Raw genomic sequence first — 26,641 nt, 5'->3', positions numbered from 1 at the left:
GCTCCTTAAGGACCAGAATCATATCTTGTTCTGCTCTGGGAACCTAGAGCACCAAGCCTTTCTTATGAGTGATGCCCAGAAAAGGTTCACTGAATTGAATTGACTTGAAACAATGAATGTGATCAATTGCTCAGAGAGGAGAGCACTCTGTTCTGCCCACCTGCAGTGGCCACAGCCTCAGGCTAGTGCTTCTCTATCTCCAGCCTCCTTCCTTGACCTACAGGAGTCCAGGAAGCAGTGGACATGCTTGACCCCAACTTCAGACCAGTGGGGAGGAGTCCAAAGGGGGTCCTGTGGCCTCCCCCAACCCCCTGGTTGTCTCACAAGTGCTAAGCGTTTAAAGGAGAAATCCTCAGGGTCTGAGGCAGAATCTTCCAGATTACTCAGGGTGCTGGGGAGCTTGGTGAAGGCCTGAGTATGGGGAAGCCCCAGGGAGAACTGAGATGCAGGCCCTTTCACACAGCCGCCCCCTGCCCATCAGTGGCTATTGCCAAAACAACCACAATGAAATTTAGTGAGTGGCAAAGGCCGTGGCAGCCAAATGTGTTTGGATATTTTGGAAGAAGGAGAAATAGAGCCAGACAAGCTGTTTTCCTGTGAAACGAGGCCATTAGGGCTTCTGGAAGGAGGCCAGACCCGGGTCATCACTGTCTTGCCAGACCCAGGCCTCTCCTACACACTGTCCCTTTCTGCTGGAGTCCGGGGCTCTCACACTCTCTTTTCCCTCAGCCTGGGCCTAGGGATTCTCAGCTTTGTCTCTTTTCTCTGTTCCTTACCCTCTAGAGCTGTCCCAATCAAGGGCTTGTCTGTGCTTGGAATGACTGCAAGATTTACTGTCCAAATAGGACATTTTTGAGAGAAAAAGGAGATGCTGACTGGCCAAGATGCAGAGACAAAGGCATAAATTGAGACTGTCTGGATGAATGCGATATATGGTCCCCCACCTATGTTCATATTTAGAGGGTTCTATTTCATGGGAGATACCCTTAAAAGTTCATCCTCTCTAGATCAGGAAGTTACTGCTTCCCCAGCAGGGACGGTAAGATCAGGGCAGGAAGCAGGCTCCAGACACTGGGGTCTCCCTTTGTCTGGGCCTGCCAGCCCTGCGCCCTGGCCTCATGCATCAAAAGAGAACCAGATGGTCACCAAGGGACCCTTACTATCACAACATTTGAAAAACACCTTCTCCCAAGCTCATCGCCACCACTCTCTCCTCTGATTTTCTTTCCCTGCTTCTCCTCCTCTTCATCCCTCTCACTATATAACTCCCTGCCCAACAGCTAGCTGCCCCCAAGGAATTACAGGGAATGAGGGGAAGGGCCAGAGAGGAGCCTGGAGGGTGTCTTCTCCCATGGCAAAGAGCAGAGAGGGCCCATGCCCAGCTCCCCTAGTGGTTTGAATGGGCACAGGGTCAATGTGTTACCGAGAAAGCGCAGTAGGGTCAGCTGCACGTGACATAACTCCCCCATTTCCTGATGGGTTGAGATCTGGGGAGGACAAGTCAGTTTAGCTTTTCATCCCCAGGTCAGAAACCAGCTGTCCCCTAACCTCCAAAACCTTCTCATGGTCCATGGTTCCTGCTTTTCCTCCTGGCATCCCACAGGGATGTTTGGGGTGAATCCCGGCGGAAGGTGAAGCAGTTGGGGCTGCTTAGCAGATGGTGAAGCTGACGGCCCCACCAGCAGCCTGCCTCCCTCTCTCCAGGAGCCAGCAGGGTAGTGGAGGGACTTGGGCTTTGCTACTAAAAGTGATCTCACAGCAAAGCAGCTGCGAAGCTGGGCCGAAACCGGAGCTCTGAATCCAAGGACAAAGCATGCACAGGGGAAGCCAAGCCTCTTCCCTCCTCCCTACCTTCATCACGTTTCCTCTTCTCGCCATTGGAGCGAGGGATCCCCAGGATCCCATTGATGGAGTAGGATCCCACTGGATCATTGGAGGCGCTGGAAACAGGAGGGGAGGCCGTACTGGGAACTGGATGGGAGGAAGGAGGAAATGCCATCAGGATAGTGGTTGTGATCGCAGGCCAAAGCCCCAAGTCTGGGGGCAGAGAGAGGCAGAGGGAATGAGCGGGGATGGGGAGCCCATAGTCTCCTTTCTCTGAGATTTAAGGGGGAACGAGTTGCTGCATACAATTCAGGCTCTTCAGTGCTGTCCACCCTGGGCTTAGTGGGGACCAGTCAACCCAGGCCTTCTCTGCAGACCTGGAGATTTCATTCACTCACTATAGGTTGAACCCACTCTTGAGGATGGATGGAAACAGCAAAGCGGACTCAACCTAGAAAGTGGTTCAGGGGTCCTGAGAGCACAGCCGCTTCTTGCACAGCTCATCCCCAGATCCCTGGGGCTGGGCAAATCCATTTAAACAAGTCCCAGCCCATTGTTTCTGGTCTCCTAGGCAGAGTCTTTCCCAGTCCTGATTTAGAGTCTGTGGCTTTCTAAGATCTCTCTGATTCTCTTAGAGACACATGAATGGGCCTGATACTCCCCAGGAGTATGAAGCTCTTCACTCCCACCTGTTGCTTCTGGTCTTGAAATCACCTGAGAAGTTCCTAATTTCCCCTTCAGGGCACAGAGTAGTGAACACATTCACTCGGCAGTGATCAACTCAGGTACAGCTCGATCCAACCCTCCCCCTCAGCACACGCTGCAACCCAGGCCTAGCAAACAGGGCTCCTGCCAACTCCCGGAGGGCTGGGACCAGCCCTTTTCACTTTCTGCTGGTCCAGAGAGAGGGGACAGCTGCCAAGAGGGACAGCAGGAGAAATTTAACCACATCCCAGTCCCTCAAGATCTCACCTATGGCTTCGGCAGCACTGAGTGCCCTGGGGTCAAAGGGAAGACAGTGCGTGGGAGGGAGGGAGGGGGTGCTGGCAGGTGTTCTGGTGGGACTGGTCGTGTCTCTGCAAGGCTGTGAGCGAGGGTCAATAAATGAGGGGGCTGGAGAGGGCAGAAGGTATGGCAGATGAGACAGAGAGACAAAGACATCAAGCGAGATGAACTGAGAGGAGCGAGACCATGAGGAGGGAGGGGTACAGACAGAAGAAGAGGTCCAGGGCCACTTGGACAGAGAGGAGAGGAGAGGGAAAGGCAGAAGGGGGAGAAAGAGGAGAGAAGGCAGAGGGAGAGAAGAGAGGAGGAGAATCTTAAAAATTAACAAAACAAAAATGGAGTAAGCAAGTAGATATGAAAGAGAGAAGGACAGAGAACAAGAGATGGAGCAGGAGGAGGATGGGAAGGAGAAGGAAAGCTAGAGAAAAGGGAGGGAGAGAGACAGACACACAGACTGATAAAGGCAAGGAGATGCGGGCAGGAGGCAGAGCGCGGTCCTCGTGAGCTGGTCTCTCAGGCAGATCCTGCACCTCTAGAGAGCGCAGGCCTTGGGCCTCAAACAGTGTGCATTCCCCAGGGCTGGAGCTGCACTGCCCAGCTCTCAGGGGGCCCAGCATTCCCCCTTCCCTAAGTCCTCTTACCAATGGTGTGGCCAGGGGCAGTCACTCCAGTCCCGGCTCCATCCGGCGTTGGGTGGAAAGGCTGCTGAACTTTGGTCCGGATGATCCTGCAACAGCATCACCAACAGCATCACACGTCACATGCCCTCTGATGCCCTGGCCAGCTCCAGCCAACCCCTATGGAGGTGGCTCCCCCAAGCTCCCTAGCTCCCTCCTCCCTCAGCTGCTCTCTGCACCCCCGCCCTTCCTGACTGCTGCAAGGCAGGAGCTTGCCCTCCTGTTGGCTCTGCGGATCCAGGTTCAGCGCATCCCTGGGCCAAGGCAGTCTGCATTCTATCCTGCAGTGCATTGATCAAATTGCCGTTTGATGTCTGGTAGCAAGGATCAGGGTAGTGGAGCGAGCAGACCACAGCCTCCTTCCCTTTTCTGGGAGTTGGGGCTGCCCTGGTGACTCGCTGTCCACCCTTCCCTTCTGGAGATCATTTTGGAGCTGGCTTTCCTATTGGGACTGTATCACAGTCCTCCAGGATCAGGGAGGGGATGACATCTCCCCATTTCCTGAGCTAAAGACAGAGTCAGGGAAGGGCTGGGTCACAGTAACCCTTTCGTCTCCAGGGTTCCAACACAGCACACAGTCCCTGTCAGGCCCTGAGCAACTCCTTGAACCATTCAGTGCTTTCACACCCCACAAAGTCCTGTTGCTGCCCAGCTCGCTGGCACACTGGCCTCCTTCCCAGAGGCGTTACTTGAATCTCAGCTTCTTTACCTGATTGGGTGAAGAGACTGGTGCCTTCCCCATGCACTCCAGGTGAGGATGGGGGTGAGGGCTCCAGATCCAACATTGCAGGGCTGAGGCCTGTCAGTGATCCAAGGGCCCAGGGCTCAGGGACGCAAAAGACCAACCCTAGGGCCAGCATCGAGGAACATTTCCCTCCACCCACTGGTCCATCAGGTGCCCTCGGAAGCCACTTTTCTGAAGGCAAGTCCCCCTCCCCGCAGAGAGGTGTGTGAGCCAAGTTCATCTCAACCGGCCAGGTGAGTCACAAGCTGTGCATGGACTGGAACACTCGCAGGTGGCCAAGATAAGGTCTCTGCCTCCCAGGACTGGTAATAAAATTGGGTAGGGAGGTCACACCCTGAGAAACCTAAGTCACCCCAAGGGAGGGAACAGGCAGTAAGTACCAGGAAGATGCAGGAGAGGAGTCACCTGCTGTGCGTGGGGCAGAGGAAGGGGAATGGGAAAAAAGACACTGAGGAGGTGGAATCTGGAATTTGATGTAGAGCCTCCAAGCAGTGTAAGGCTGAATACACACACACACACACACACACACACACACACACACACGAGCCAAAGGCACAGAGGATAGTGGAAAAGTCACTGGGCTACATGTCTAAAGTCTTGATTCTGCCTTTAATTGGCCGCATAGCCTTGGCCTCATCATTTTCCTTCCAGGCCTCAGTTTCTTCAGTTATAAGGTAAAGAGGATAGATGACAGGCTCTCTAAGGTCTCTTTCCCCAGTGAAAAATAGCATGCTTTTAACGTGAACAAAGAAGTGGGAAAGAGGATGTTATAAGCAGATGCTGGAGGAGGGGGAAAGAAAAGCAAGGGAGGGAGCAGGGGGTGAGGGGGTAATGCCTATCCAGGAACGCTGGAGGGATGTAAGGGACTAAGAGGAAATGAGGCTGAAAAGTTGGAAGTAATGATGACAGCAGTGATTTTTCTATTTATTGAGTGTCTACTATGTGCCTTTATTACTGTACTTATAAAATTTTTAATTCTCATAACAATCTTCAAAGCAATACTATTATCCTCATTTTGCAGACTTAAAGTCAAAACTCAAAGAGGTTAAGGGGCTTTCTGAAGATTACACTGTCAGCTTGTCAGTGGAGATTGTCAAAGAGGGGCGTGTTGGTTGGGATGAGAGGCCTAAGGAGGAGTCCCTGGAGGACATCTCCTAGCAGAGGCTAAAGTGGAGGGCTAAGGGCAGGGGTGGAATTCAGTCTAAAATGTGTACTTCTCATTACGTTGTCAGACCTCCCCCAGTATATAGGAACCAGGTTTACAGGGTCTTAAGCCATGAGTGATTTCTAAACAAAAGGAGACAGGTACAAACCGATGCAGGTAAAGCAACAGTCAGGCACAAGGCCATAAGGGGCTGGTCTCAGAAAAGAGAAGGAAAGGAGGGGGAAAAGGGAATTCCCTGGTGGTCCAGTGGTTAGGACTTGGTGCTTCCACTGCTGAGGGCCCAGGTTCAATCCCTGGTCGAGGAACTAAGATCCCACAAGCCACTCAGGGTGCCCCCCCACCAAAAAAAAGAGAAAGAAGAAAGAATTTGCAAGACACAGTAAAGGCAGAATGGCCAGGATTTGGCAACTAACTGGAGTCAACCATGACTCCACTAGTCTGCGGCTCTGAAACCACAGTGGTGCGTAACTGGAAGGCTGGTGGTTTGTCCAGCTCTCAGGAAGAGGAACGCAGCATGGTGACTGGCTGGTCCTTGACATGCCTCATTTGAGGAGGCAGGTGAGTGCCCAGGTGGAAGATTGTTCACTACCCAGAACAGCAGACACAGATTTAGGAGACTGTCAAAGAAGGGCATGTTGGTTGGGATGAGAGGCCTAAGGAGGAGTCCCTGGAGGACATCTCCTAACAGAGGCTAAGGAAAAGAACCTGACCTTGCACAGCACTCAGAATTGGTCATACAGGAAATGGCAGAACCAGGATCACGTAGTGTTAACCAAGTCAACAGAGAAGAACACTTCCAGAAGGAGAACATAACCCACAGCCTCCATGATGACACCATCCATGGTGACATAAAGTTGGAAGGGAACTGGAAATAAGAAGAGGCACAGATTTGGGGATTTTGGGTGGCCACTAATGACGTTGTGAGAGTGGTCTCAATAAAGCAACTGAGGCAGAAGCCAGACAGGAAGAGATTTGGGAGTGGACAAGAGGAGAGGAAGGCGATGAAATAGATCATTGCTTCAGAAGTTTGTAGAAAAGGAGAGAGATGTGTGGAAGCTGAAGAAAGCAGGTGAGTGGAGGGAAGCCTGTTCAGGGCAGGAAGGGCCTGGACATGTCTGTAGGCCAAGGAGAAAGAACTGATGAAGAAGGAGAGGCTGAAGTTGCCAAAGAGAATGTGGGTGACCGCCAGACAAGGCAGAAGAAGGAGAGAACAGAATGGTGGGCACAGGGAGGAGGCAGCGAGAAATGGCATGTGGTGATGTGGCCCAGAGTTTCTGGGTTTGGAGCATGATCATGATGGCAAAGACCTGACAGTCGCTAAGGGCAGTGTAGTCTGGTCTACAGGAGAAGTCTAGAGGCTGAGCAACTCAAAGCAGCTGCTCCTAATTCACTGCAGCAAAAAGTTTCTGGGGTCTCAGGGGGCTGGTAAGTGGCTCTGATTTGAGGGCTGATGAGCTGTGGACAGAGGGAGCCCCCAGACTGAGGCTGGGTGAGACAGACAACCGGGTGGCCTCATGCAGCTGCTGTCTTTGTTACCCAGAGCCTCTGACCCCTGGGGCGCTGGTGCAGATTTAGCTGAGGCAGCAAGTGATGGAAAATCACTACTTCCTGACAGCGGCTTGGTGGTGCACAGGAGGGGAGCTGGGCAGGATGCCTGCTGTGACTTACTAATGTCCATCCATGCCCCCCAGGCGGTGGACACTCACCAGTCCCCAAAGCTAGATCTCAGAATTTAAGGACCAGGACTGTGGAAACCTGATGGCCATCCATCACCCTCCTGCATCCCATACACAACCCAATGACTCATGGGAATATCCCTAAGGGTTAAATGGATACAGAGGTTGCTTTGGGTGACTGCCTGACACTATTTCCCCCTGTTTCTCCTTCTGTTCCTTCAATTCTTTTTCATTCTTGGCCCCATAAGACAGCCAAACACATCTGTAGCCCCCACAGCTCCAGGCAGAGTTGGCCTGCAAAGTCAAGTTCCCACACATGCATCCTTGGAGGAGACAGTCAGGAGTTCTGAGCACATTTACTGGGGGCCGGGAGGTGCCATTTCCTGCAGAAAGCCTGCCCTGCCGGGGTACCTGCTCTCCACTTCTCCTCCAGGCACACTTTCCTTGACAGGGATGTTTTTTCTCCCCCACCTTCCAGGGAACCTCCTGGAGTTCTCCTTGGCTCAGCACAGGGCCTGCAAGTACTCAGCATCTCCACTCATGAGGCTGTGAGCAGAGCAAAGGGGAGTAGAGGGTGGGCTCCGGGCTCAGTCTGCCTGAGCCCAAGTCCCAGTTCTGTTACTTATTGTCTGTGGAATGAATCCCAGGTGTTTCTCATTCTCTCATCTGTAAAATAAGATGGCACTATCTACCTCATAGGACTGCTGTGGGGGTTAAATAGGATAATTCCTGTAAAATGATTAGTGTGATGCTTGGCTCAATAAATGCTAACTATAACTGTAACTACTACTACTATTATTCCTGTGGGTGACCCCCAGGCCAGGCTGCTCTCTATGGAGGGGCTAAACCAGGTGCAGATGAGGAGGCCACTGAGGCCCATCTGCCCCTGCCTGGTCAACGCAGCTGCTTCCAGGACCCTGGGAGGCGCACTGAGAAGACAGGAAACAGGAGCAGCAGGTGTCAAGCCTGACCCGACAAGAGATGTGTCAGAGACTCTTGGGAAGACAGACTGGGGGCCCCGTCTGGCAGCGCTGGGAAGGGTCCTTAGACAGTAGGAGCAGCAGTTCCCTCAGGACCCAAAGATGCCATGGGTTTGTGGTAGAGCTTTGGAGTAAAGGAGGACAAGGCAGGTGAAGTCCCTCCCTCTTTGGTTAAATTCCCGGGAGGTCTCCACCCCTGGCCATGCTGGAGATCCAAAGAGTCTCATGAGGGGGGACTTCCCTGGTGGTCCAGTGATTAGGACTCTGCTTCCACTGCTGGGAGTACGGGTTCAATCCCTGGTCAGGGAACTAAGATCCTGCATACCCTGCAGTTATGGCCTAAATAAATAAACAAATTTAAAACCAAACCAAACCAAATTAAAAAAAAAAAAAAAAAACCCAATCTCAACTGCTCTGTCAGTTAGCATGAAATCAGGTAATGAGGCTCCCATTAACAGTTTGTTAAACTCACGAAGAAAGAAAGACACTTTCGACTCTAAGAAAGCGCTGGGGGGGATTCTTCACTCCTGTTCTGATTTTCTTCCTCCTCTTCCTCCTCCTTCCTCTGCATCTCCTTCTCTCTCTCCCCTTCCTATCTCTGCCCCTTCTCTGTCTCCCTTCTCTATGTCTGTCCGTCTGTCTCTTGGCGCCCTGAAGTCCCACTGTGGCTGTGTGAGCTTATTGATTCCTGGGAGCTGGGGGAAAGCGGGAGGCAGGGCTGGGGTGCAGGCTCGGGGATGGAAATGGAAGGCTATAAATTATTTGTGACAGGAAAGCAATAGTGGCAGAGTGCTGAGCACAAGTCCTGTGTCACTATTAGATTCCTTTTAGCCTGATGACACTGTAAAAAAGGTTAAGTGTCTGCTGGAATCGTACACCTGGGGGGCCGGGGCAGCCTGGGAGCAGAACAAGCCACTGAGAGCAGGTATATCAATTCTCCAGGCCAATAATATTCCTCTCATTGATCGCCACGCAAAGTTCAAAAATCTCATTACAGCCAGGCAGACCGGGAACTTTTTACAAATCAATAGAATGATATAATGTATGTATACTTAGTACAAATGTATCTATTCATCTATCCATCCATCCACGGTCCGCCTCAGGGTTTCCAAGTTAACCTACCCATCATATTATGTTATGTTATGTATGATATTATATTGCATTATATTATATGATAATAAATGGTGTGCAAAAACTCCCCCTGAGGTGGAGACAAGAAGAGGCCCTATTAGCATTGAGGTGACCTCAGACAGCTCACCTTGGAGGGAGTCAGGTGGCAGCATTTCCAGGGCTGGGCTGCTCAGGATTTCTGGGAGCAGTGCTTCCTTAGCAGAGACTCCAGTAATAAAAACCTATTGTTTACTGAGTATTTACTATGAGCTAAACCCAGGTAGCTCAGTGGTAAAGAACCTGCCTGCCAATGCAGGAGATGTGGGTTCAATCCCTGGGTCAGGAAGTTCCCCTGGATAAGGAAATGGCGACCCAATCCAGTATTCTTCCCTGGAAAATCCCATGGACAGAGAAAGCTAGAGGGCTACGGTCCATGCAGTCACAAAGAGTTGGACATGAATGAGCGACTAAACAAGAAAAAACAATGTTCTAAGTGCTTAAAACAAACAGTTCATTTAATCCTCACAACAACACATTTTGCATATAAGGCATATTATAACTTGCCTAAAGTTACCTATTTAAGAAACGGAAAATCTGGAGTTTTAATTCAGGCAGACTAACCCCAAGACCCCTACCCTTAACCGTGAAAACATACTGCCTCCAGGAAAGAGATACCCCAAAGCCCAGGATTCCATGGTTCTGTTCTCTTGTTCTATTGTGTTTTGAGAAACGAAGGATAAGGGACTCCCTGGGATTTAGCATTCCTTTCTATAAAATGGGAGTATAACGCCTGCTGGAACCAGCTGCTGACAGCATGATACACACACGGGACCTCCAAGCATGTCCCCACAAAAGCCTGCCCAGCTACCTAGAACAGACTGCTTTCTCCACTTTGGAAGTACTTCTTAGTAGAACCACAGGTTGGCCCAGGGCCTGGTCATATCGCTGATTTGCTGAAAGTGTCTTTGGAGCAACAAGTCAAGTATTAACATACATGTGTTGTGTACATATATAAACCAGTTTCAGTTGCCTACTTCTAGAGGTTTGCAGAAAATGTTTCACCTCTGGTATGGGGAAAGTCTTTCCTGATTGAGTAAATCAAAGGAACTCCAAGGTAAAGAATGTTTCAGACTAGCTGGCCCCACTGATTGTTAAGAAAATGATGGTGGGAGGGGCCTCTACCAGTGACTTTGAGCTGCCCGGGTATTACAGGCTGGATCATTCAAGAGCACAAAATATTTGCTTCAGCAAAGGCTATTTTGCACAACGAATGCAGGTAATTGATTTAACTCAGGCCTTTGAGAGCTGCCTTCAGCGGGCAGGAGTCCCTGGCTCTGCCCTGAGGCAAATTTGAGCTACAAAAACAGCTGGAGACTTTTCATGGCAGAACCTCAACTGAGATCTCATAGATTATTCAGGAAAATTTTGCCCTTCCCCAGAACAGTTCCTACGTCTCCCTACTCCTGAGAACTCTAAGAAACTGACATTCTCCACTCTGTACATCCCAGGAACTGAAGAACTGAAATTCATCCCCTCCTCCCCACAGGCACCAAAAGCAGACGGTAGCCACCCAGCCCTCCCCGTGGGTAGCCTGGAAGTCCTTCACATGAACTCTCTTTTCCTAGGCTCAGGCTCTACATTTGGTGCAGAGTTTAGAGTTGTTTGCCCACACCCGCTTGCATGCCCCTCAGGTTTCAGTTTGGACAACTGACCATATGGCAGGCAGGGTTCTGTGCATGAGAACAGCCCCTGATGAGTGGAACCTGAGGGCAGGCCCTTCCATTCTGGCCGCAGTACGGATATAATTAGAATACACAGGTTTCCCCTAAATGTGTTAAGAGTTTCTGCCTCTTTTGCTACTTCTCAGAGGTCATAACTGAGCTCCAAGAGATGACAGTCCTACCTAAATGCTTACAGAAAGTTGTCCCCAAACTACCATCCTTGAGCCACTGGCATTAGAATCCCCTGGGGTGCATGCTAACATGCACATCCCTGGAACCTCCTCCAGACCTTACCTTATGCATTTAGAATTGCTGATGGGATTGGGCTCAGAAATCTGTATTTAAGAAATTCTCCAGATTACTCTTAAACTCTCTGATATTTGAGAAACCTAGCTTAAGCCAAGGGGTAAGGAAACCATTCTCGAGAGAGCTGAGAGAACATCTTAGTGAGTTGAAGGTTTCTTACTCACATTCTAGCAATGCACGTCTCCCTCATCAGCTAATTCTGACTCCATCTGACACAGTAAACAAAACTCAAGAGGCTATCAGTTCCTCTGTGGAAACAAACAATAAGCCACAAATAAATATAATTTCAAAATAGTTTTTGGTACCTTCCCAGGCTGATGGGTTCCCAGTGGGTTGCTTAGATGCCAGGCATACTTTCTGCATCAGTTTAGCTTCCTAAGACTGGCACTGAGGATGATAATCCTTCTACCACGTGTCCCTGGGAGCCCAGGCCAGATACAATTTACCAGGCTAGATGGGCCATGGGGCTGGCCCAAGGGGGCAATAGTGACGGTTTATATGATGAATGGTAAGCATATGGATTGATTTAGCTTCAAGATATGCATAGGTTTAAAAATTAAGGGGCAATGTGATTAACTAACCATTTGGAAACCAGTCTGCAGTGCATGCCAAGCTCAGAGCGTGACCAGACTAGCTCCTCTCACCACCGGGCATGCCCTCATCTGTCAGGACTGCCCTGGGCTAGAGTTCGGGTCTACCAGCTGTCCACCGCACAGTCCAGCGGCTACAAGACTGCCTAATGTGATGGTGAAAGGGGTCCCTGTAGACTCGTTGCAGGGACAAGACGTCCCTATCCATCCTTCCCAGCCTTCCATAGGCAAGCAGAAGGGAGCCTGGAGAGGAGAGGTCTTCAGCGGCAGCAGCCAAGGTGGGACCTGCTAGCTGCTGCCTGGTCTGCCTCTGGACCCTCCCACTGCTCACCTTCTTACTCCATATTCAAAAACAATCCATTGGTCTCTCTATGCCTGCTCCTGAAAGAATGTGATGTGGCTAAACCCAACTATTGCTTCCTATTACCTACAGGATAAATTTAAAATTCCTCAACCTGGCCTTCAGAATGTTTCCCAATCTGGCTCTGCTCTGGTTTTCCAACCTATTTCTCTCTGATCCCCTCTCCCATGTAGGGTCCAGCACAGAGCTGAAACCTGTTTTTTTGTTTACTCAATCCACAGTGAGTCCTCCTCTGGACTCTGAGCTCTGTAAGGTCACATGTGACGCCTATTTTTCTCACCATTGTATTTCCCGCACTTAGCAACAGTGCTTGGCATGGTATAAGTACTTAAAAACTACTTGTTGAATAGCAAGTGAATGTTATTACTATTAAAAATAACAATAACATAATCTTAAGGGACATAGTGAACTAATATATGTTCGCTATGTGCCAAGGCACTCTGCTGAGTAAATGGATTCTTTGTTTTTCACAACTCCTTATGAAGACTATTATCCTGTTCTGCAGAAATGGAAGCTGAGGCTCAGAGAGGTTGTGTAACTTGCCAAAGGTCACACAGCTGTTAAGTACCAGAGCCAGGATATTTGAACTTGGGAGCCTGACTCCAAAACCCATGTTGCTAAACACTAGGTAGAATAAGTCAGTCAGATCAAGAACAGGTGGTAAAATCTATGAGACACTGGGCCTGGATAGAAGAGTGCATATAAAAATAGTAAAAGCAATAAATATCATTTATTTCATACTCATTATATGACAAGCATTATAACAAATGCATTTTCGTATCCAAATCCTAACTATAACTCTCTCAGATGGAGACGTTTTCTATTTTCCTAAGGAGACAACAGAGAGGCTAAGCACCTCGCCCAAGGTCATGTGCTTAACAGCACTGGAGCCAGACTTTGGGTCTGTGACTCCAATGTCTATAGGCTGAACCATATCACCTCTTCTGGACATTTTTGTTATTAATATTTCTTTTTATTAGCTGTTTGGGCATAAGCAAATTTTTTTCCTTCAGTCTTTTCAAATTCATGATCTGGACAGTTGTGCAAATGCATGTGTAGACAATAAACAGAGACTGAAGGTAGCTGTAACTCTAAACATACCTACCCTCTCCTGTGCACGTGCCATGGTTGTATTTGATAAGCATCCTGTCTGTGTTAGCCTCAATTTCAGGTTAAGTGGTTGTGGTTTCACTGTATTTTATACATGAATACATTGGTAGGTTGGAGGGATAGGTTTTCTAAATTCTTTGTATCTATCTATCTATCTTATCTGTCTACTTTCCCAATCATGTACACAATTCTGTGGCGATGCTGAATACAAATGTGTTTGTCAGTTTCTAGAAACTATTTCTATGATTACTGTATCTTTATATTCATGTCTGCTCTAATGCATTGATCCAAGATTTATAATACTGGATATATTTATCAAAACTCCCCTCATGAATTCTGCCCAGTTATGCCTTTCTGTCAAATCTGTAAGCCACAGTCATACATGACTCCACACACATCACTGTTCTCTTCCCAAGGTGTTTCAGATGCTCACGTCACAACTGTGTTTTTATATTGGTCTGTGCACCGATATTGATGTGCATAAATGTGCATTTGTATACCTGTGTATCTTTCTGTCCATGGCCAGGATGGGGTGGGGGTGGGGGACTGTGGAAATGAGAGAATTATTAAATGCCAAGTAGATGTGCAATAAATTCCATTGATTTTATAAACTCCTACTTGTCTTCAGTCTCCTTCCATTCTTTATCCTGGGGGCATTACAACAAAAACCTATTTTAAATACCTTTACTCCCCCCTCCCCCTCCCCAAAAAAGTGTCAATATTTTATTTGGATTTTTAACTTCGCTCCATAACAGTTGTTTGACCTCCTGACTCGTGCAAGTCACATAAATTCTGGGACTTTATTCAGGAGCCATGTTCCTGCTATTGAATAAGCAATTTGGGAGGGTGAATTAATGACTTGTGCTGTTGCTGGAAAGTCCCTGAAGAAATATTAAAATTGCTTGCAGACTGAATCGATACTCAGTGAACACCCAGCAAGAGGGCTTCGGCTCTGGAATGGCCACAGGAGGCAGGGCTTGGTGGAGGAAGGGGAATTCCCGCACCCAGCCTGGCGAGCCCCCTCCCAGGCCACCTTGCTTGCCCTCCATCCCTGGAGCTCTGTCATTTTCAGTATCGGCCAAGTCTTATTAAACCCCAACCAGTAGACCGCTGATTTGTCCTGTCTCGGGAAGCAGGCTCAGGGGACAGTTTACTCTCTTACTAGCAACGAGAGCCCGGAGGCTTTATTGGAGGTGATGGTCTGGACACATCCACCTGCTGGAGAGATGGGAGGGCGCAGCTGCTGTCTGGCAGGCTGCACTGCGCTGGGGACCAGAGAGCACTGGGTCTGGGGAGGCGGTGGCAATGATCTCTGCTGGGTGTGCAGGAGGGCTGGGTATTGCACTGCTGGCTCCATCTCTGTGTGTGCCCGACCAGTGTTTACTATCACTCAGGTGGCCACATTGTGCATGGGTGTGCCAGTGGGATGGAGTGCTTGAATTGTGTGTGTTACATGTATTGCTGACACATTCTGGCAGTTGGCTTAAGGTTTGTTACTTGATGTTTTGTGGTATTGTATTAAGGTGACTGCACTTTGTGTAACACTGAGTTGGAGGAATTTGATTATTGTTCGGTGGCAATGTCTGTATTTCTGCTTTGAATTATTGCATTCGTTGATCATATCAGCATCTTTCTCTTTCATAATGTATGTCTCAGAGCTTAGGTTAATGGGTGTCTCCTTAGTGATGTGGGTTGAGTAACAATGTTGGATCTGGGTGGTGGTGTATGATACGGTAATTACTTTCTTGGTGGAGCTGTGGGTGAGAAGACCTATCCTTTAGCTTTTTTAGTTCACTCTGGCTTGGTCATTTGCCCTGCTCCTTTCCAGGAGGAGGATTCTAGAGATGCAGGACAAGTCTCTTCTTGATGACCATCTCTACAGTTCTATTATTCTTGGAAACATGCTTTCTCTGCTCAATGAAACAGATCTGATCTTACCACGGTGACACAGGTTCTGGTGCCATCTTCCCTTTATCTGTCTAATTTGGAGAGTTAAACCCCAGGGCCAAACCCTATGCCTGTCTAAAATCTAGATCCCTGGTAGAACTAGAGGAGGATGGATGGGACTAAACTCCCCAGTCCCGACGGGAATAACAACATGAACTCTAGTTCAGAGAATCCCCGGTTCACTCCACTCTGTGACTCTGGCCATCAGCATCTTCTTCCTTCCCAGCATTCCCAGATGATGTGGCTCAGCTGTGGCTTACATTTACAGGGACACACACACACACCAGGGAAGAATACAGAAACTCATACTAGGCATGACTTTCTATTAGGTGCAGAGCCTTTGTTCTGAGCTTGTAAGTAGAAGTATAAATACATCCCTGGGCATGAGACTGCAAAATATACAGAGCTGCCCAAGGAATGCCTGTACTTCCTTTGATCCAAAGCTGATACGAAGTATGGGGTAGTGGAAAAGCACAAAGGTTTTAGAGCCAGTATTGTAGGAGTTCAAATCCTAGTTGTGGTACTTAGCATGTGACCTGAATTAGTTACTCAGCTTCTCTGGATTCCAGTTACATTATCTATAGACAATCCTATAAAGCCCTATGGGGTTGTTTGAAAGTGAAAATGTTAGTTGCTCAGCTGTGTCCAATTATTTGCAACTTCATGAACTGTAGCCCACTAGGCTCCTCTGTCCATGGGATTCTCCAGGCAAGAATACTGCAGTGGGCTGCCCTTCCCTTCTCCAGGGGGTCTTCCCAACCCAGGGATTGAACCCAGGTCTCCTGCATTGCAGGCAGATTCTTTACAGTCTGAGCCACCAGGCAAGCCCCTATGAGGTTGTTTATGAGGTTTAAATCAATTAATATATGCAACATGCTTATAACAGTTCCTACTGTAGTAAGTACTTGTTAGCTATTATTATTGAAAACATAGGACTTACCAAGTAAAGTGGCCATAAGATTGTCCTAATCATGTGTATAACCACATATGTTAATGTGAATACAATCCAAGATAAGTCAAGGGGTGTGTGTGTGTGTGTGTGTGTGATTAAGGCAGAGAAGTGCAAAAATTGCAGTGTGAAGGCACTTGGCTTTCTATCCTTGTGGAGAGTAGCAGGGGTTGGGGATTGATAAGAGTTCACCACTCCCCATCTCCATACTGAGGGCTGTACCCAGGTGATGAACAGGCAGAAAGAAAGATGGTAGCCCTTATACATTTGCAATTATAAAAAAAAAATTCAGGATGATTGAGCTCTTTCAAGATTAAAAATATTTACATGTTAAAATATTATTAACTCACTAAAAATATTTACTTTCTAATTTTAAAAATCAGGACTAACAGCTAATAGGTGTCAGTAAGGAATAATGGAATCTAGGCATTAAATTGGGAACTAAAGAAGAGATAAGAAAAGAATCAGAGGAGTGAATATTAACGCATTTGGTATGGATTTTACAGAAGTCCATGGAGCTGGACTTGTTTACCTAACTAGGCCTGAGGGGCAGAGAGAACTTGGGGCCTCAGACTTATTCCACAGGCTTTCCCATAAAGATAGCAAGCCAGACTATAACATGAGTTTGGGAAATGTCAGTTTTCATTTTTGCTCATGGGCACAGATTAAGTAGGAGAAGTCACAGAGTCCAGTTACTTTGAGCCATTACACTGAGGACTTTAAGCCCAAAGTGATTTTTTTCTCCTGATTTTTAAAAATTCTTTTACCCCTTAGTGGTGGAATAACTGCAATAATTATCAACCTCCCATGATTCCCTGGAATATCCAGGTATGCAGGGCCACAGGAGATAGATTTGGTTTGAATTTGTCAGATGTTTGCTCAGTTCTTCCTCTCTTCTTTCTTCATCCTTTACCTTATCTTCATTTTCTCTCCTCTTTTCTCCTCCTCCTTCTATTTATCTCCCTGTCCTCTCCCCTCTATGACATTTAAGAATCGGAGGAACCCTTCAAACCCATCAAATAAGGATTTTTCCCCCATAACCATTTCGTCTTTTAAAAAAACTACTAAATGCAAAGCACCACAACCCATGAAAATGCCATGAAGCCCAGAAAATGCCAACCTTCAGCTCCTCAAGCAATCGTAGGCTCGTTCCAGAGAAGGAGTGTGCAATCATTAAGTACACATGCACACACACACACAGACAGGCTGGGCTCTCAAACTAAGTGGATGAAGGGGGCAATTATCTGACTAATTCTGTTCAATGGTCAGATAACAGTCATAAGGGTTTCTATTTTTCTGGAAGTACACAGAGCAGATCCCCTTCTTAAATCCAGCTGGGCTTGCAGTGAACCATAATTCTCACTGGCATTCATGATACACAATTCTGTTCACGGAATATCCTTTTGGCTCCTCAAGCTTTTTTATTTCAAAGATTTCAGTGTTTATGCATGCACAAGCCAGAACTCATGTACACTGACAGACACATAACTTGATGATTACTATTGCTGTAATAATAACTAACATTTATTGAGTACTTGGTATCTGCCAGGTGCAATTCTAAGCAGGTTTATGTGGAATAATGCATTCAACCTTCACAAGAACCTACGGCACTGCTATAGCTACATGATTACCTTCCATATTAGATCAGAGTAAGGAAACTGAGGTCCAGAGAGGACACTCCCACAACCACAGAGCCAAGGAGTAGGGGAGCTAGATCATCAACACAATGGACATGAGTTTGAGCAAACTCTGGGAGATAGTGAAGGACGAGAAGCCTGGCACACGAGAGTCCATGGGGTTGCAAAGAGTTGGATAAGACTTAGCAACTGAACAACATAACAACAAGGGAAGCTAGATTCAAACTCCGGCAATCACTTCCCAGAGCCCCCTTTCTTGTGTTCTCTGTACTGCACATGTTTATGTCTGGCACATAAGTCTTTGCTTAGCAAAGACTTTCGGAATGGGTGAATGAAAGAACAAATGAAGGATGGATTACATCTTAAGAACCTTGACATGCCCCAAGATGGTGCAGTGGGTTCCCTTATGAAGCCAGGCCTATCAATAGCTTAAGCTTTATTTGGACAAAGTAATTTGCCCTCCCAAGCAATTTTCCGGGGAAAGTGTCCAGCAGCCATGCTTGCTCAGATATTAAATGTTCCTGACCACCAGCTCACCACTTGACTTTCAAGCCAAATCCAGACTCCCTTCAAACCAGATATGAGACCCAAATACATCAAGGATGCTTTCTAACATTTTGTTTCCTAGAATATATCCCTCCAAAAACGGGTGTTTCCCAATACAATCAAACACCAGTGAAATGAAAATGGGTGTTGGTGCTGTGTCTGGATAAAAACTAAGAAATTCAATCAGTCATGCCAACATCTCTAAATCCCCAGATATTTGGCATCATATTGACAATGTTTATAGATGATTGTCTGAAGGTTTGAGTTTTCCTCCAGATGTTTGGGAGTTGCCACAGTCATTAACCTGTTTGTCAGCCAGTGCTCATGCATTTCTAAGAGACATAAGTGAACGCTAAAGAGGGAAAGAATAACCCAGAATAAAAGAGACTAAAGAGGAGCAGAGCAGCAGCCATTCGATGAAACTAGTCAAGCAGACTCCGTTCCGGGAATGGGCTGCTGCCCTGGAGATCCATTAGAATGTGGATCCAGCTCACCAGAGACTTATGTGCTCAAAGACCTTCAAAAACTTCTTAAGACTGTATTCTTGACTGTCTATCGAACCCTACCCCACCAGATTGCTGTGTGGCAGGGTGGGTGGACCAGCCCCAGCATCGGCACAGAGAGCTCATGTTGTGGTCAATCCACCTTCGTACCAACCCAGCCTCAGCCACTCTCCGGACACCTCATGCCTGTGTACGTAGTATGTCTACGCACTGTCAATCCAAGCCACGGACTTACACAAAGCTTGTCATAAATCTGGTTTGTGCCTTTGTTCGTGTCCCCATTTGTGATTTAGCACTCTGCCTTTTATCATCTCTCCTACCTCCATTTTCTTTCCCTCTCTACTTTTTAATGCTATTTACAACTTCCTTAGCCATATTGCAGCACAGCAATCTTTCAGTGTCTCTACTGATAAACCCAAATGATGTTTCTTGCCCAGGTTTTCTCTCTATTCGACTTAATTTATGTTTTGGTAAATAGGAACTTTAGGTCGTTCCATTCAATAGCATTTAGAGTTACCACTTTTATCAGAGGGATCAGGGCACTAAAGGACTCCCTGCAAGGGACATTTGTTTATTCTCATGAGTGATCAGCTCTCCCTACGTTCGAGAAGGCTGCGTGCGTGCGGGCGTGCATGCACAGCGTCCTCGGTTAGAGCCTCTATGCTCCACTGCCCTGTGTCAATGCCGCTTGGCACTGGCAGGAAGAGCCCAGTGGAACCATTATGTGGACAGCAGCTGGCCCTCAAACTGCTGGAGATAAATCCAAGCCCTGGACCCTTGTCTGCTGATGACCACTTGGTTCTTTGAGGAGCAAGCCCACATCTGCTGGCAAGGCTGCTTCTCCAAACTCTCCCTCCCATATCCGCCCTTCTTCCCTGAACTGCAGGGGAGGCTTGTCAGGACATTACTCACAAGCAACGTCTGGGGTCCCTTCTCCTAGAGGTGGGTGTTGGAGGGGGAAGGTGGGAAATGGGGATAACGCCTCTTTCTCTATTTCTGGGCTATCTATTGTCTTTTTCTCCTTTTCAATTCTTTCCACACCTTCCCCTCTATTTCTAACTCTATTTGACCTTGAACTCTGGCCTCTCCCTTCACACCAGAATGTGTCCCAAGGATGACAGAACCTCCAAAGGAGCAGTTACCTGGCTTGACAGGCCGGGAGACCAGTAGCCAGAGGGGCCAGCCCGTCACTCCACTCCTGGAAATAAATTCCATTGTATTTGCATTTTAATTTTCCACATAAACAAAGGCCCAGAGTACTCGCTTGGGCAGCATCACTGGACGAATTTAATTAGAAATGAAAAGTTTATAGGGCCCTCTTTAATGCGATTAATGCTCAGTTAACATTTATCACATTCGTATGCTGGAATCGCCTTTTTTAAGCAGCCACTGGCCATGAAATGAATTTCTCTCAACTTTTTTTTTTTGTATCCAACCTGGGAAGCCATCTCTTGAGGAGTCTGCACTGCCCTCCAAGCTGTCTCCCTGGGGTCAGGAATTACTGTGTCTTCAAAGCCAAGTTAAAGGGAGACAAGGGTAGGGAAAGAGGCATACGTGTGCTGGATTGGGAGGGCAAAGGGTGGGAGAGTGAGCGTGAACACAATTTCTAGGAGGGCTGTACCCTCTGCAGTGAGCTGAGTGATCAGCCCAGCAGACTGGCTAAAAGATCTCAGAGTATCTACCCCCATCCCCACCCCCAAAAAAAGACACTCCCCCGACTCCCTTCCCAACACACATACTCAGTCAAAAGCCAGGCTTTGGCTCTCGCTTCTCTCCATCTCAGCCATCTCTCTTCTACCACTTTTCTCTCTCATCCTGGGCTCTCTTAGACTTTCCTCCCCAGGCCCATGGTGAGCAGGAAAGGCAGCCCTAGTCTCAAGCCCAGGGATACGCCCTCTTCTCCGGCTCTCGCAGTCACAGTCTGCAGGAAGGCGACTGTCCTGGTGTGTCAGCTCCTCCAGAGAGGCAGAGCAGAGTGTGCGGAACACGAAACCTCTTTTGGTCCCTAGAGGAACGATGGCCTTCCTGATCTTATCGAATTCTCTTTACTCTTCCCTTAGAGTCTACTGAGATTCGCCGCCTAACTCAAACCAGCTAACCTGAGTAATGTTGAGGAAGAGAGAGAGAAAGGAGAGGACGAGGGATGAGGGGAGGGAGGGGAGGTACCCACTCCACAGATGATAAAAGGAGATAAATAGCTTGACCTTTGTCCCTATCTAAATGTACACTCCCTGTGAAGACCTCAGCAGACACCAGCCAAGCAGCTGCTGCTAGTATTCCCAGTAGCGTGTCACACACACACCGGTCCCGCATCGCACACGGCTCCACACCCTCACCTCCAGCAGAGTAAGTGCACACGTGCCTGCACACAGACTAAACTGTGCTGGGACCCTCTGTGCACCCAATAGGGCCCCCCTCATCCACCCACTGAGATGCTGACCATCTCATCAACCCCATGATTTTCAGACAACATCCCAAACAGGCGGGCCATCCTGGTGAAGGCAGAGACTTTTGTCCTGAAAACCAAAAATGCCTTCAGCTGGAAACCCTCTGAAAGGCAAACCAGTTTGCTGTTGCCCACTGGACAAGATGGGCAGCTAAAGCCTTTTAAGAGCTCCTGGTGATGCCAGGCCCTTTGAGACAGCTTCCCAGGGCATGAATGCAAGACTTGGCCAGATGCCACAAGCCCACCCACTCTTTCCAAAACAGAGCTACACGGAGACCCCCAACACAGACGCACCAACCCCTCTCACTACCACACGCTAGGCGGGCACCATCTTGTCCTCTAGAATTAGGATGAAAGGTCACGGGATACAGGGCAGAATGAAGGCCTCTTCCCTAACCATCTCTGGGGCCTGTCGGGCTGGGGGCTGCCCACAGGCTCCTGGTCACCCTAGGCTTCCTTCACCAACCCAGCAGAGACCCTGGGGCCATGAGGGCGCATGAGGCCCGGGGGCAGCTGTCCCAGTGCTCGCTCCCGTGTGTTCACGCTGGAGGGCCCCAGCGCTCTCCCTTCTGCCCTCCTCCAGTCTCCTGAGTCCTTCTCATCATTTCTCCAACTGACTATGCTTACAGTGGGCACAGCTCCCCTTGCAGCCTGCTGCTTGTCTCACAGCCCTTTCTCCTCCTGCTGCCAGGAGCCACCCAGCTCGTCCTTTGGCTTCCTCTGTTCCTGAATGGCTTCGGGAGGGGTTCGCTGCAGTGGAGTTCGTGCCGGGCTGAAAGCAGGCAGAGGAGTCCAGAGCCAAGTGGCCAGGGCTCCCAGGTGGAGGGGGCTCTAACCTGGAACACCCAGGAAGCCGGCCCTCCCTTCCTTCCTCTTGGCTTCCCTCCCACTCTCCCTTCTGCCAGGGACCAGGCTGGAGTGGCCGCACTGCAGCAGCCCCGCAGCTGCTGCCCGCCTGCCTTGCGGTACGCTCCCTGGTACAGGCAACCGTGGGCTCCAGGTCTTAAGACTTTAGCTCCCACACCACATCCTTTGCTCCGCCACCTTTCTCCTCCCAGGCTGGCCTCCCCTTTTCTCCTTAACAACCTTCCGAGCCTCTCCTGGAGGCCACCCCAGCAGCCTGCTCTACCAGCCGCTCAGAGCTCTGGCTCCCTGCAACCTTCTCACACATTCGGTCCCAGGCAAGCCCAGCCCAGCGAAGCCAGGTCCCAAGCCTCTGCCTTTCACCTCTCAGCCTCATCACCTCCTTCCTCACTCTTCCTCCTCATTCTTACTTTTGTCCTTCCCTTTCCACATACATCACCCCCTCCCCTCCTCTAGCTATGGGGACTTAGAACTCGTTCCCTTCCTCAGGGGCTCCAGGACTCAGGGGCTCTGGAAATGTCACATCCCCGATACCCACCCTGAGGTGACAGTTCTGGTCTGAAGCCAAGAGGTAAGTTATGTCCAGTTACGCAGACCAGGGGCTGCAGACCAGTGGCCCATGAACTGAATCATGCCCAGAGATGTATTTTATTTGACCAACACAGAGTTTTTAAAAGCGAAATCTCAGCACCTCTAGGCTGGGCCTGTGCAATCCAGCTCCTGATTGTGTGGCTCTCACCACCTCTGTCCCAGCCTCCTCAGCTCTCCCACCAACCTTCCTCGCGGGGTCCTGGAGGCACCTGTCCTCACGACTCCTGCAGCCATACAGCAGCTCCACTAACGTGTTTGTCACCAGTCTGGACTTCAGGGCACTGCTTTCCTTCCCGCATAGCCCCACAATAGACCCCAGCCTCTTCAGAATGCCAATAACTCTGTTTCTCTCTCATGAAAAACTCAAATACCTTCTTATCATATTATCACTCAAAACCCACAAGAGTCCAGTTCTTTTTGTGGTTGTTGAGGATGAGCCACAGAGGAGCCTGGCTCCGCAGCCTCGCCCATCTCCCTCCTACGTGCCTTCTCCTCCTAGCAAAGAGCTCCCAGGTCTACACAGGGCCATGCTTCTTCTTCTCCTGTCCCAGGTCATCCTCCTCTGGTTTCCCACACCCTCCATAGCTCCCCTGCGCCCAGACCCCAAGCATCTGCCTCTGCCATCATGCCCCGTGCGGTTTGGTGTCCAAGCCCTCTTTGGTTCCCAGCTCTGTTTCTGCCCTCCCCTCCCCCGCCCTGCCCTGCCCCAGCTTCTTATTTCCCTGGCACCTGGATTCCTCAGGCAGGATTTGGAGGCTGGAACTCAGGCCTGGCACTTGGGAGCTATGCCCATGACCGTGTTCCAGTGCTGCTGCCATGCTTCCTGCTGGGGGCATGGTGGGCCTTGATGGGCCACTGCACCGTAACTCTGCAGCAAGGGGGTGCACCAGGAAGGGCATCTTCTTAGCTGCTTTTGCAATTGGTCCTTTACTAGTTCTGCTGACAGGGCTGGGACTCAAGTGTCAAAGTGGAGATGGACAGTGGATCACACAGCTCTCTATCATAAAGGAGCATCACTGTAGCAAAGCCCCTCATATTGAGGGCTAAATAGAGTGCTACAGTACAAATAAAAATTGAAGAAAAACTTGGCCCCAGTTTTTCCAAATTTGGAATGAGGACTCCTCAACTCAGCCCTATTACTGTTGCCCAGTGGCCTGATGACCGCATCAACGATTGGCCTGATGGTCCCAGGGACAAGGTGTCCAGTCTGTCTGTGACTGCAGGCCACGCTGTGTGGGCCTTCCTCTGTTTTCTGCTCTTGACCTCAGAGCCCATTTACCAAGGAACAGACACAAGTAGGCACAAACACACACAAATCCACAACCTCTGTTGCCCATAAACCATCATGAATGTATTCAAGCTGCACCTTCAGAGCACCGAAACAACGGGAAGAAAAACATTTCAACGACCTGCTCAACGGGAGAAAAACATTTCAACCCAGTAGTTCAGTGGTAGACAGATAAACCCACAGTGATTTAATTTTAAACCCATTCAATACTTTACCTGTTACTGGGCACTGGTTGTGAAACACTGTCCCACACCCATGAGATCTACCAGAGGCCCTTCTCTCTTCTCTAGGCTCACCCACGTGGCTGGATGAGTGGCACTGGACGTGGCTGCACCTGTACCTGTTTCCCCAGCATGAATGCAAGAAACTCCCCCTTGGAGAATCTGACTAGGGGAGGGCCGGTGGAGGGAGTGGGGGGTGAGGTGAAACAGCAGGGATTCAGGGAAGTGGCAGGCCAGGTTCACACCCTATACTACATTCTTTTAAAGAACAGGAAGTGAGAGAGGAATTCTTTCCAGTATACAGTTTCCTCTTAAAAGAAGAACTCCAACTCCAGGTAGCAATAAGGAAGGGCTAAGAACAGACCTGAACTTTAAGAGGTGAAGTTTCAGAGCAGTTGGAGTTGGAGATCTAGGGAGCTGGGGACAGAAAATGAAGCCCCTGGTTTAAGGCACTCCTTTGTGGACTCAGAGGGAGAGAGTGCAGGCTGGGGAGGGTGGGGAGTGGGGAGGTTGATTCATCTTCCACATCAGTTACTACTATCGCTATTCTTTCTATGCAAGCATAACGATCTAGTCCACAAACACACCACCACATATACAACCACACTGTCTCACATACTGGAACAAGCCCACTTCCCAACTGTTCCCTAGCACCCGAGCTTCCAACGGTGCCTCCAGTCCCCTGGGTCTACTTTGCACAATAATTCCTTCTTATATGCACACAAAGCCATTGCTCCATCTCACTCCCTCCCAAATATTCCCTTCACTAGGCACCCTGTCTCCCTTCTCCAGGGGCTCCTCCTGTCTGGTCTATCTCCACTTGGCTAATTCCCCCCGTGGCCCCTGTATTGAACTGTTGTGTTGTCCATTTCCCTGTGACAAGGGCTCTGGTTACAGAGTTATTGATTGGTTTTCATGCAGACAGATGGGCCCTTCCGAGCTCCCATCGAAATCCCTGGCTGTATGGGCTGATTGTTGCCTCTCGGGGTGTAGGATTGCACTAGAGACCACCCTCTACGCAAGCTCCTTTGCCCAGACTGTGGACGGTAATAAATGGAGGCAGCCTGAGCGATAATAAAAGCAATTGAGTAGGTTACCTGTGCAGACACAAGATTTATGCCTCTTCATATTTGATGTGATTGTTTTATTGAGTTCTCGGAATAGTTGGGACACACTTTATTTATTTAGGGTTCCCCCCTCTAGTTTCCTCTTCGAATCACCCTCCAAAATGCACCTGGAGTTTTCGTTACGGACAACCCCTCCTGTCTTCCTGTTTCCTAGGGTTGCCAGTGGAGGTAAGAACTCAGGGCAACCAGCCATCACTCTCACCTGAAAGCCATCTTGTGGCCTGGCCTCCCACTCAAAGCCTGCCCACAGGGAAACAGTTGGACCAATACAACTGCTGGCCAAGACATCTAAAATAACTAAGTGAACAAAGATGGCTTTTCAGGGGGACAACTCCAGCTCATTTAAAGAAATAAGAGTGCCAGCAGTCGTGACTATTTCACGTGCTATTCTAATGAGGAGAAGCCTCGTTAGAAGCAGGAGACATTCTCTGGGGAAGGACAGGTAGGCAAGGGTCTTCTGACAGAAACTGGCACATCTGTCCCTAGAGGTGGCCTGATCCAGAAGACCGAGGGGCACACAAAGCAAGTCCTTTATCCTTATTTTTCCCATTCCTCTGTGGGGAGAAGCCTTCTTCTTAACCTACCTACTTGCCTTGGCTCTTGGCCACGAGACCAACAGCCCTGACCACCAAACAAGTGCAAGGGTACAGAAATGTGGTGGGCAATGCAGCCTCTCTGGTCCAGCTTTGTGCCAAACCAGGTCTGTCCAAGAGTCAAATATGCAATGTTCTAGAACCTGAGTCTCAGAAAAGACACAGACCCCAGCCCTGAACGTGTCTTCAGCATTCCCTTGGCTGGGATGAGTGGCTCCCAGCTTCCTTGGAAAGACCTCTGAATGAACAGCTAGACCACCTGTCACCCCAGTGCCAGATTCTGACGAAGACCTGCAGATGACACAAGATGGAACTGTTTAACAGCCCTGGGGCTGGTGCCTTCTTGAAGCCAGTGTTGCCACCACTAGGAGAATACATATGTTCACTTATAAGCCAAACAGGTAAAGGAAGGGTGTGGGTAGCAGGTGATTGGTGGGAAATTGACTTTGGGAGGGTCCACTTGAAAGATCTAGGAGCTGGGAGTGCCCTGGTCCCACATAATATAGTGCCGGCTGAGAAAGCTAAAAGATCGATGGCCTCTTTGTCAGCTCAGTCCAAGACAGTACCCTCAGGGGATCTTCAAGAACACTTGACTCTCACTGGAGTCTGCGCCTGTGCCTTCAAAGGAGCTACATTCCCTTCCCAGAGCAACGGCCAAA

The 26,641-nt window shown here is 49.0% G+C and overlaps 1 protein-coding gene and 1 non-coding gene across 13 annotated transcripts in view; one reads left to right on the top strand and one right to left on the bottom strand.

Moving 5' to 3' along the window:
* The window catches only part of PAX2 (paired box 2), a 91,100-nt gene that overhangs the window by 44,864 nt on the left and 19,595 nt on the right, over nucleotides 1–26,641 (bottom strand). For all 12 annotated transcript variants that reach the window (XM_061403138.1, XM_061403142.1, XM_061403137.1 and 9 more), the window contains 2 exons: nucleotides 3,471–3,556; nucleotides 1,852–1,971 (listed from right to left, as the gene is read on the bottom strand). In XM_061403138.1, the coding sequence (XP_061259122.1) occupies nucleotides 1,852–1,971; nucleotides 3,471–3,556 (206 nt within the window). The remainder of the gene's footprint in view (nucleotides 1–1,851; nucleotides 1,972–3,470; nucleotides 3,557–26,641) is intronic.
* Nucleotides 5,649–5,721, top strand: TRNAG-UCC (transfer RNA glycine (anticodon UCC)). Its single transcript has one exon. It is a non-coding gene; the product is annotated as a tRNA-Gly (tRNA).

The sequence above is a fragment of the Bos javanicus genome, chromosome 26, assembly GCF_032452875.1.
Source record: "Bos javanicus breed banteng chromosome 26, ARS-OSU_banteng_1.0, whole genome shotgun sequence".
Lineage (NCBI taxonomy): Eukaryota > Metazoa > Chordata > Mammalia > Artiodactyla > Bovidae > Bos > Bos javanicus.
The sequence above is the reverse complement of the archived record's forward strand: the minus strand, read 5'-3'. Positions and strand labels throughout refer to the sequence as shown.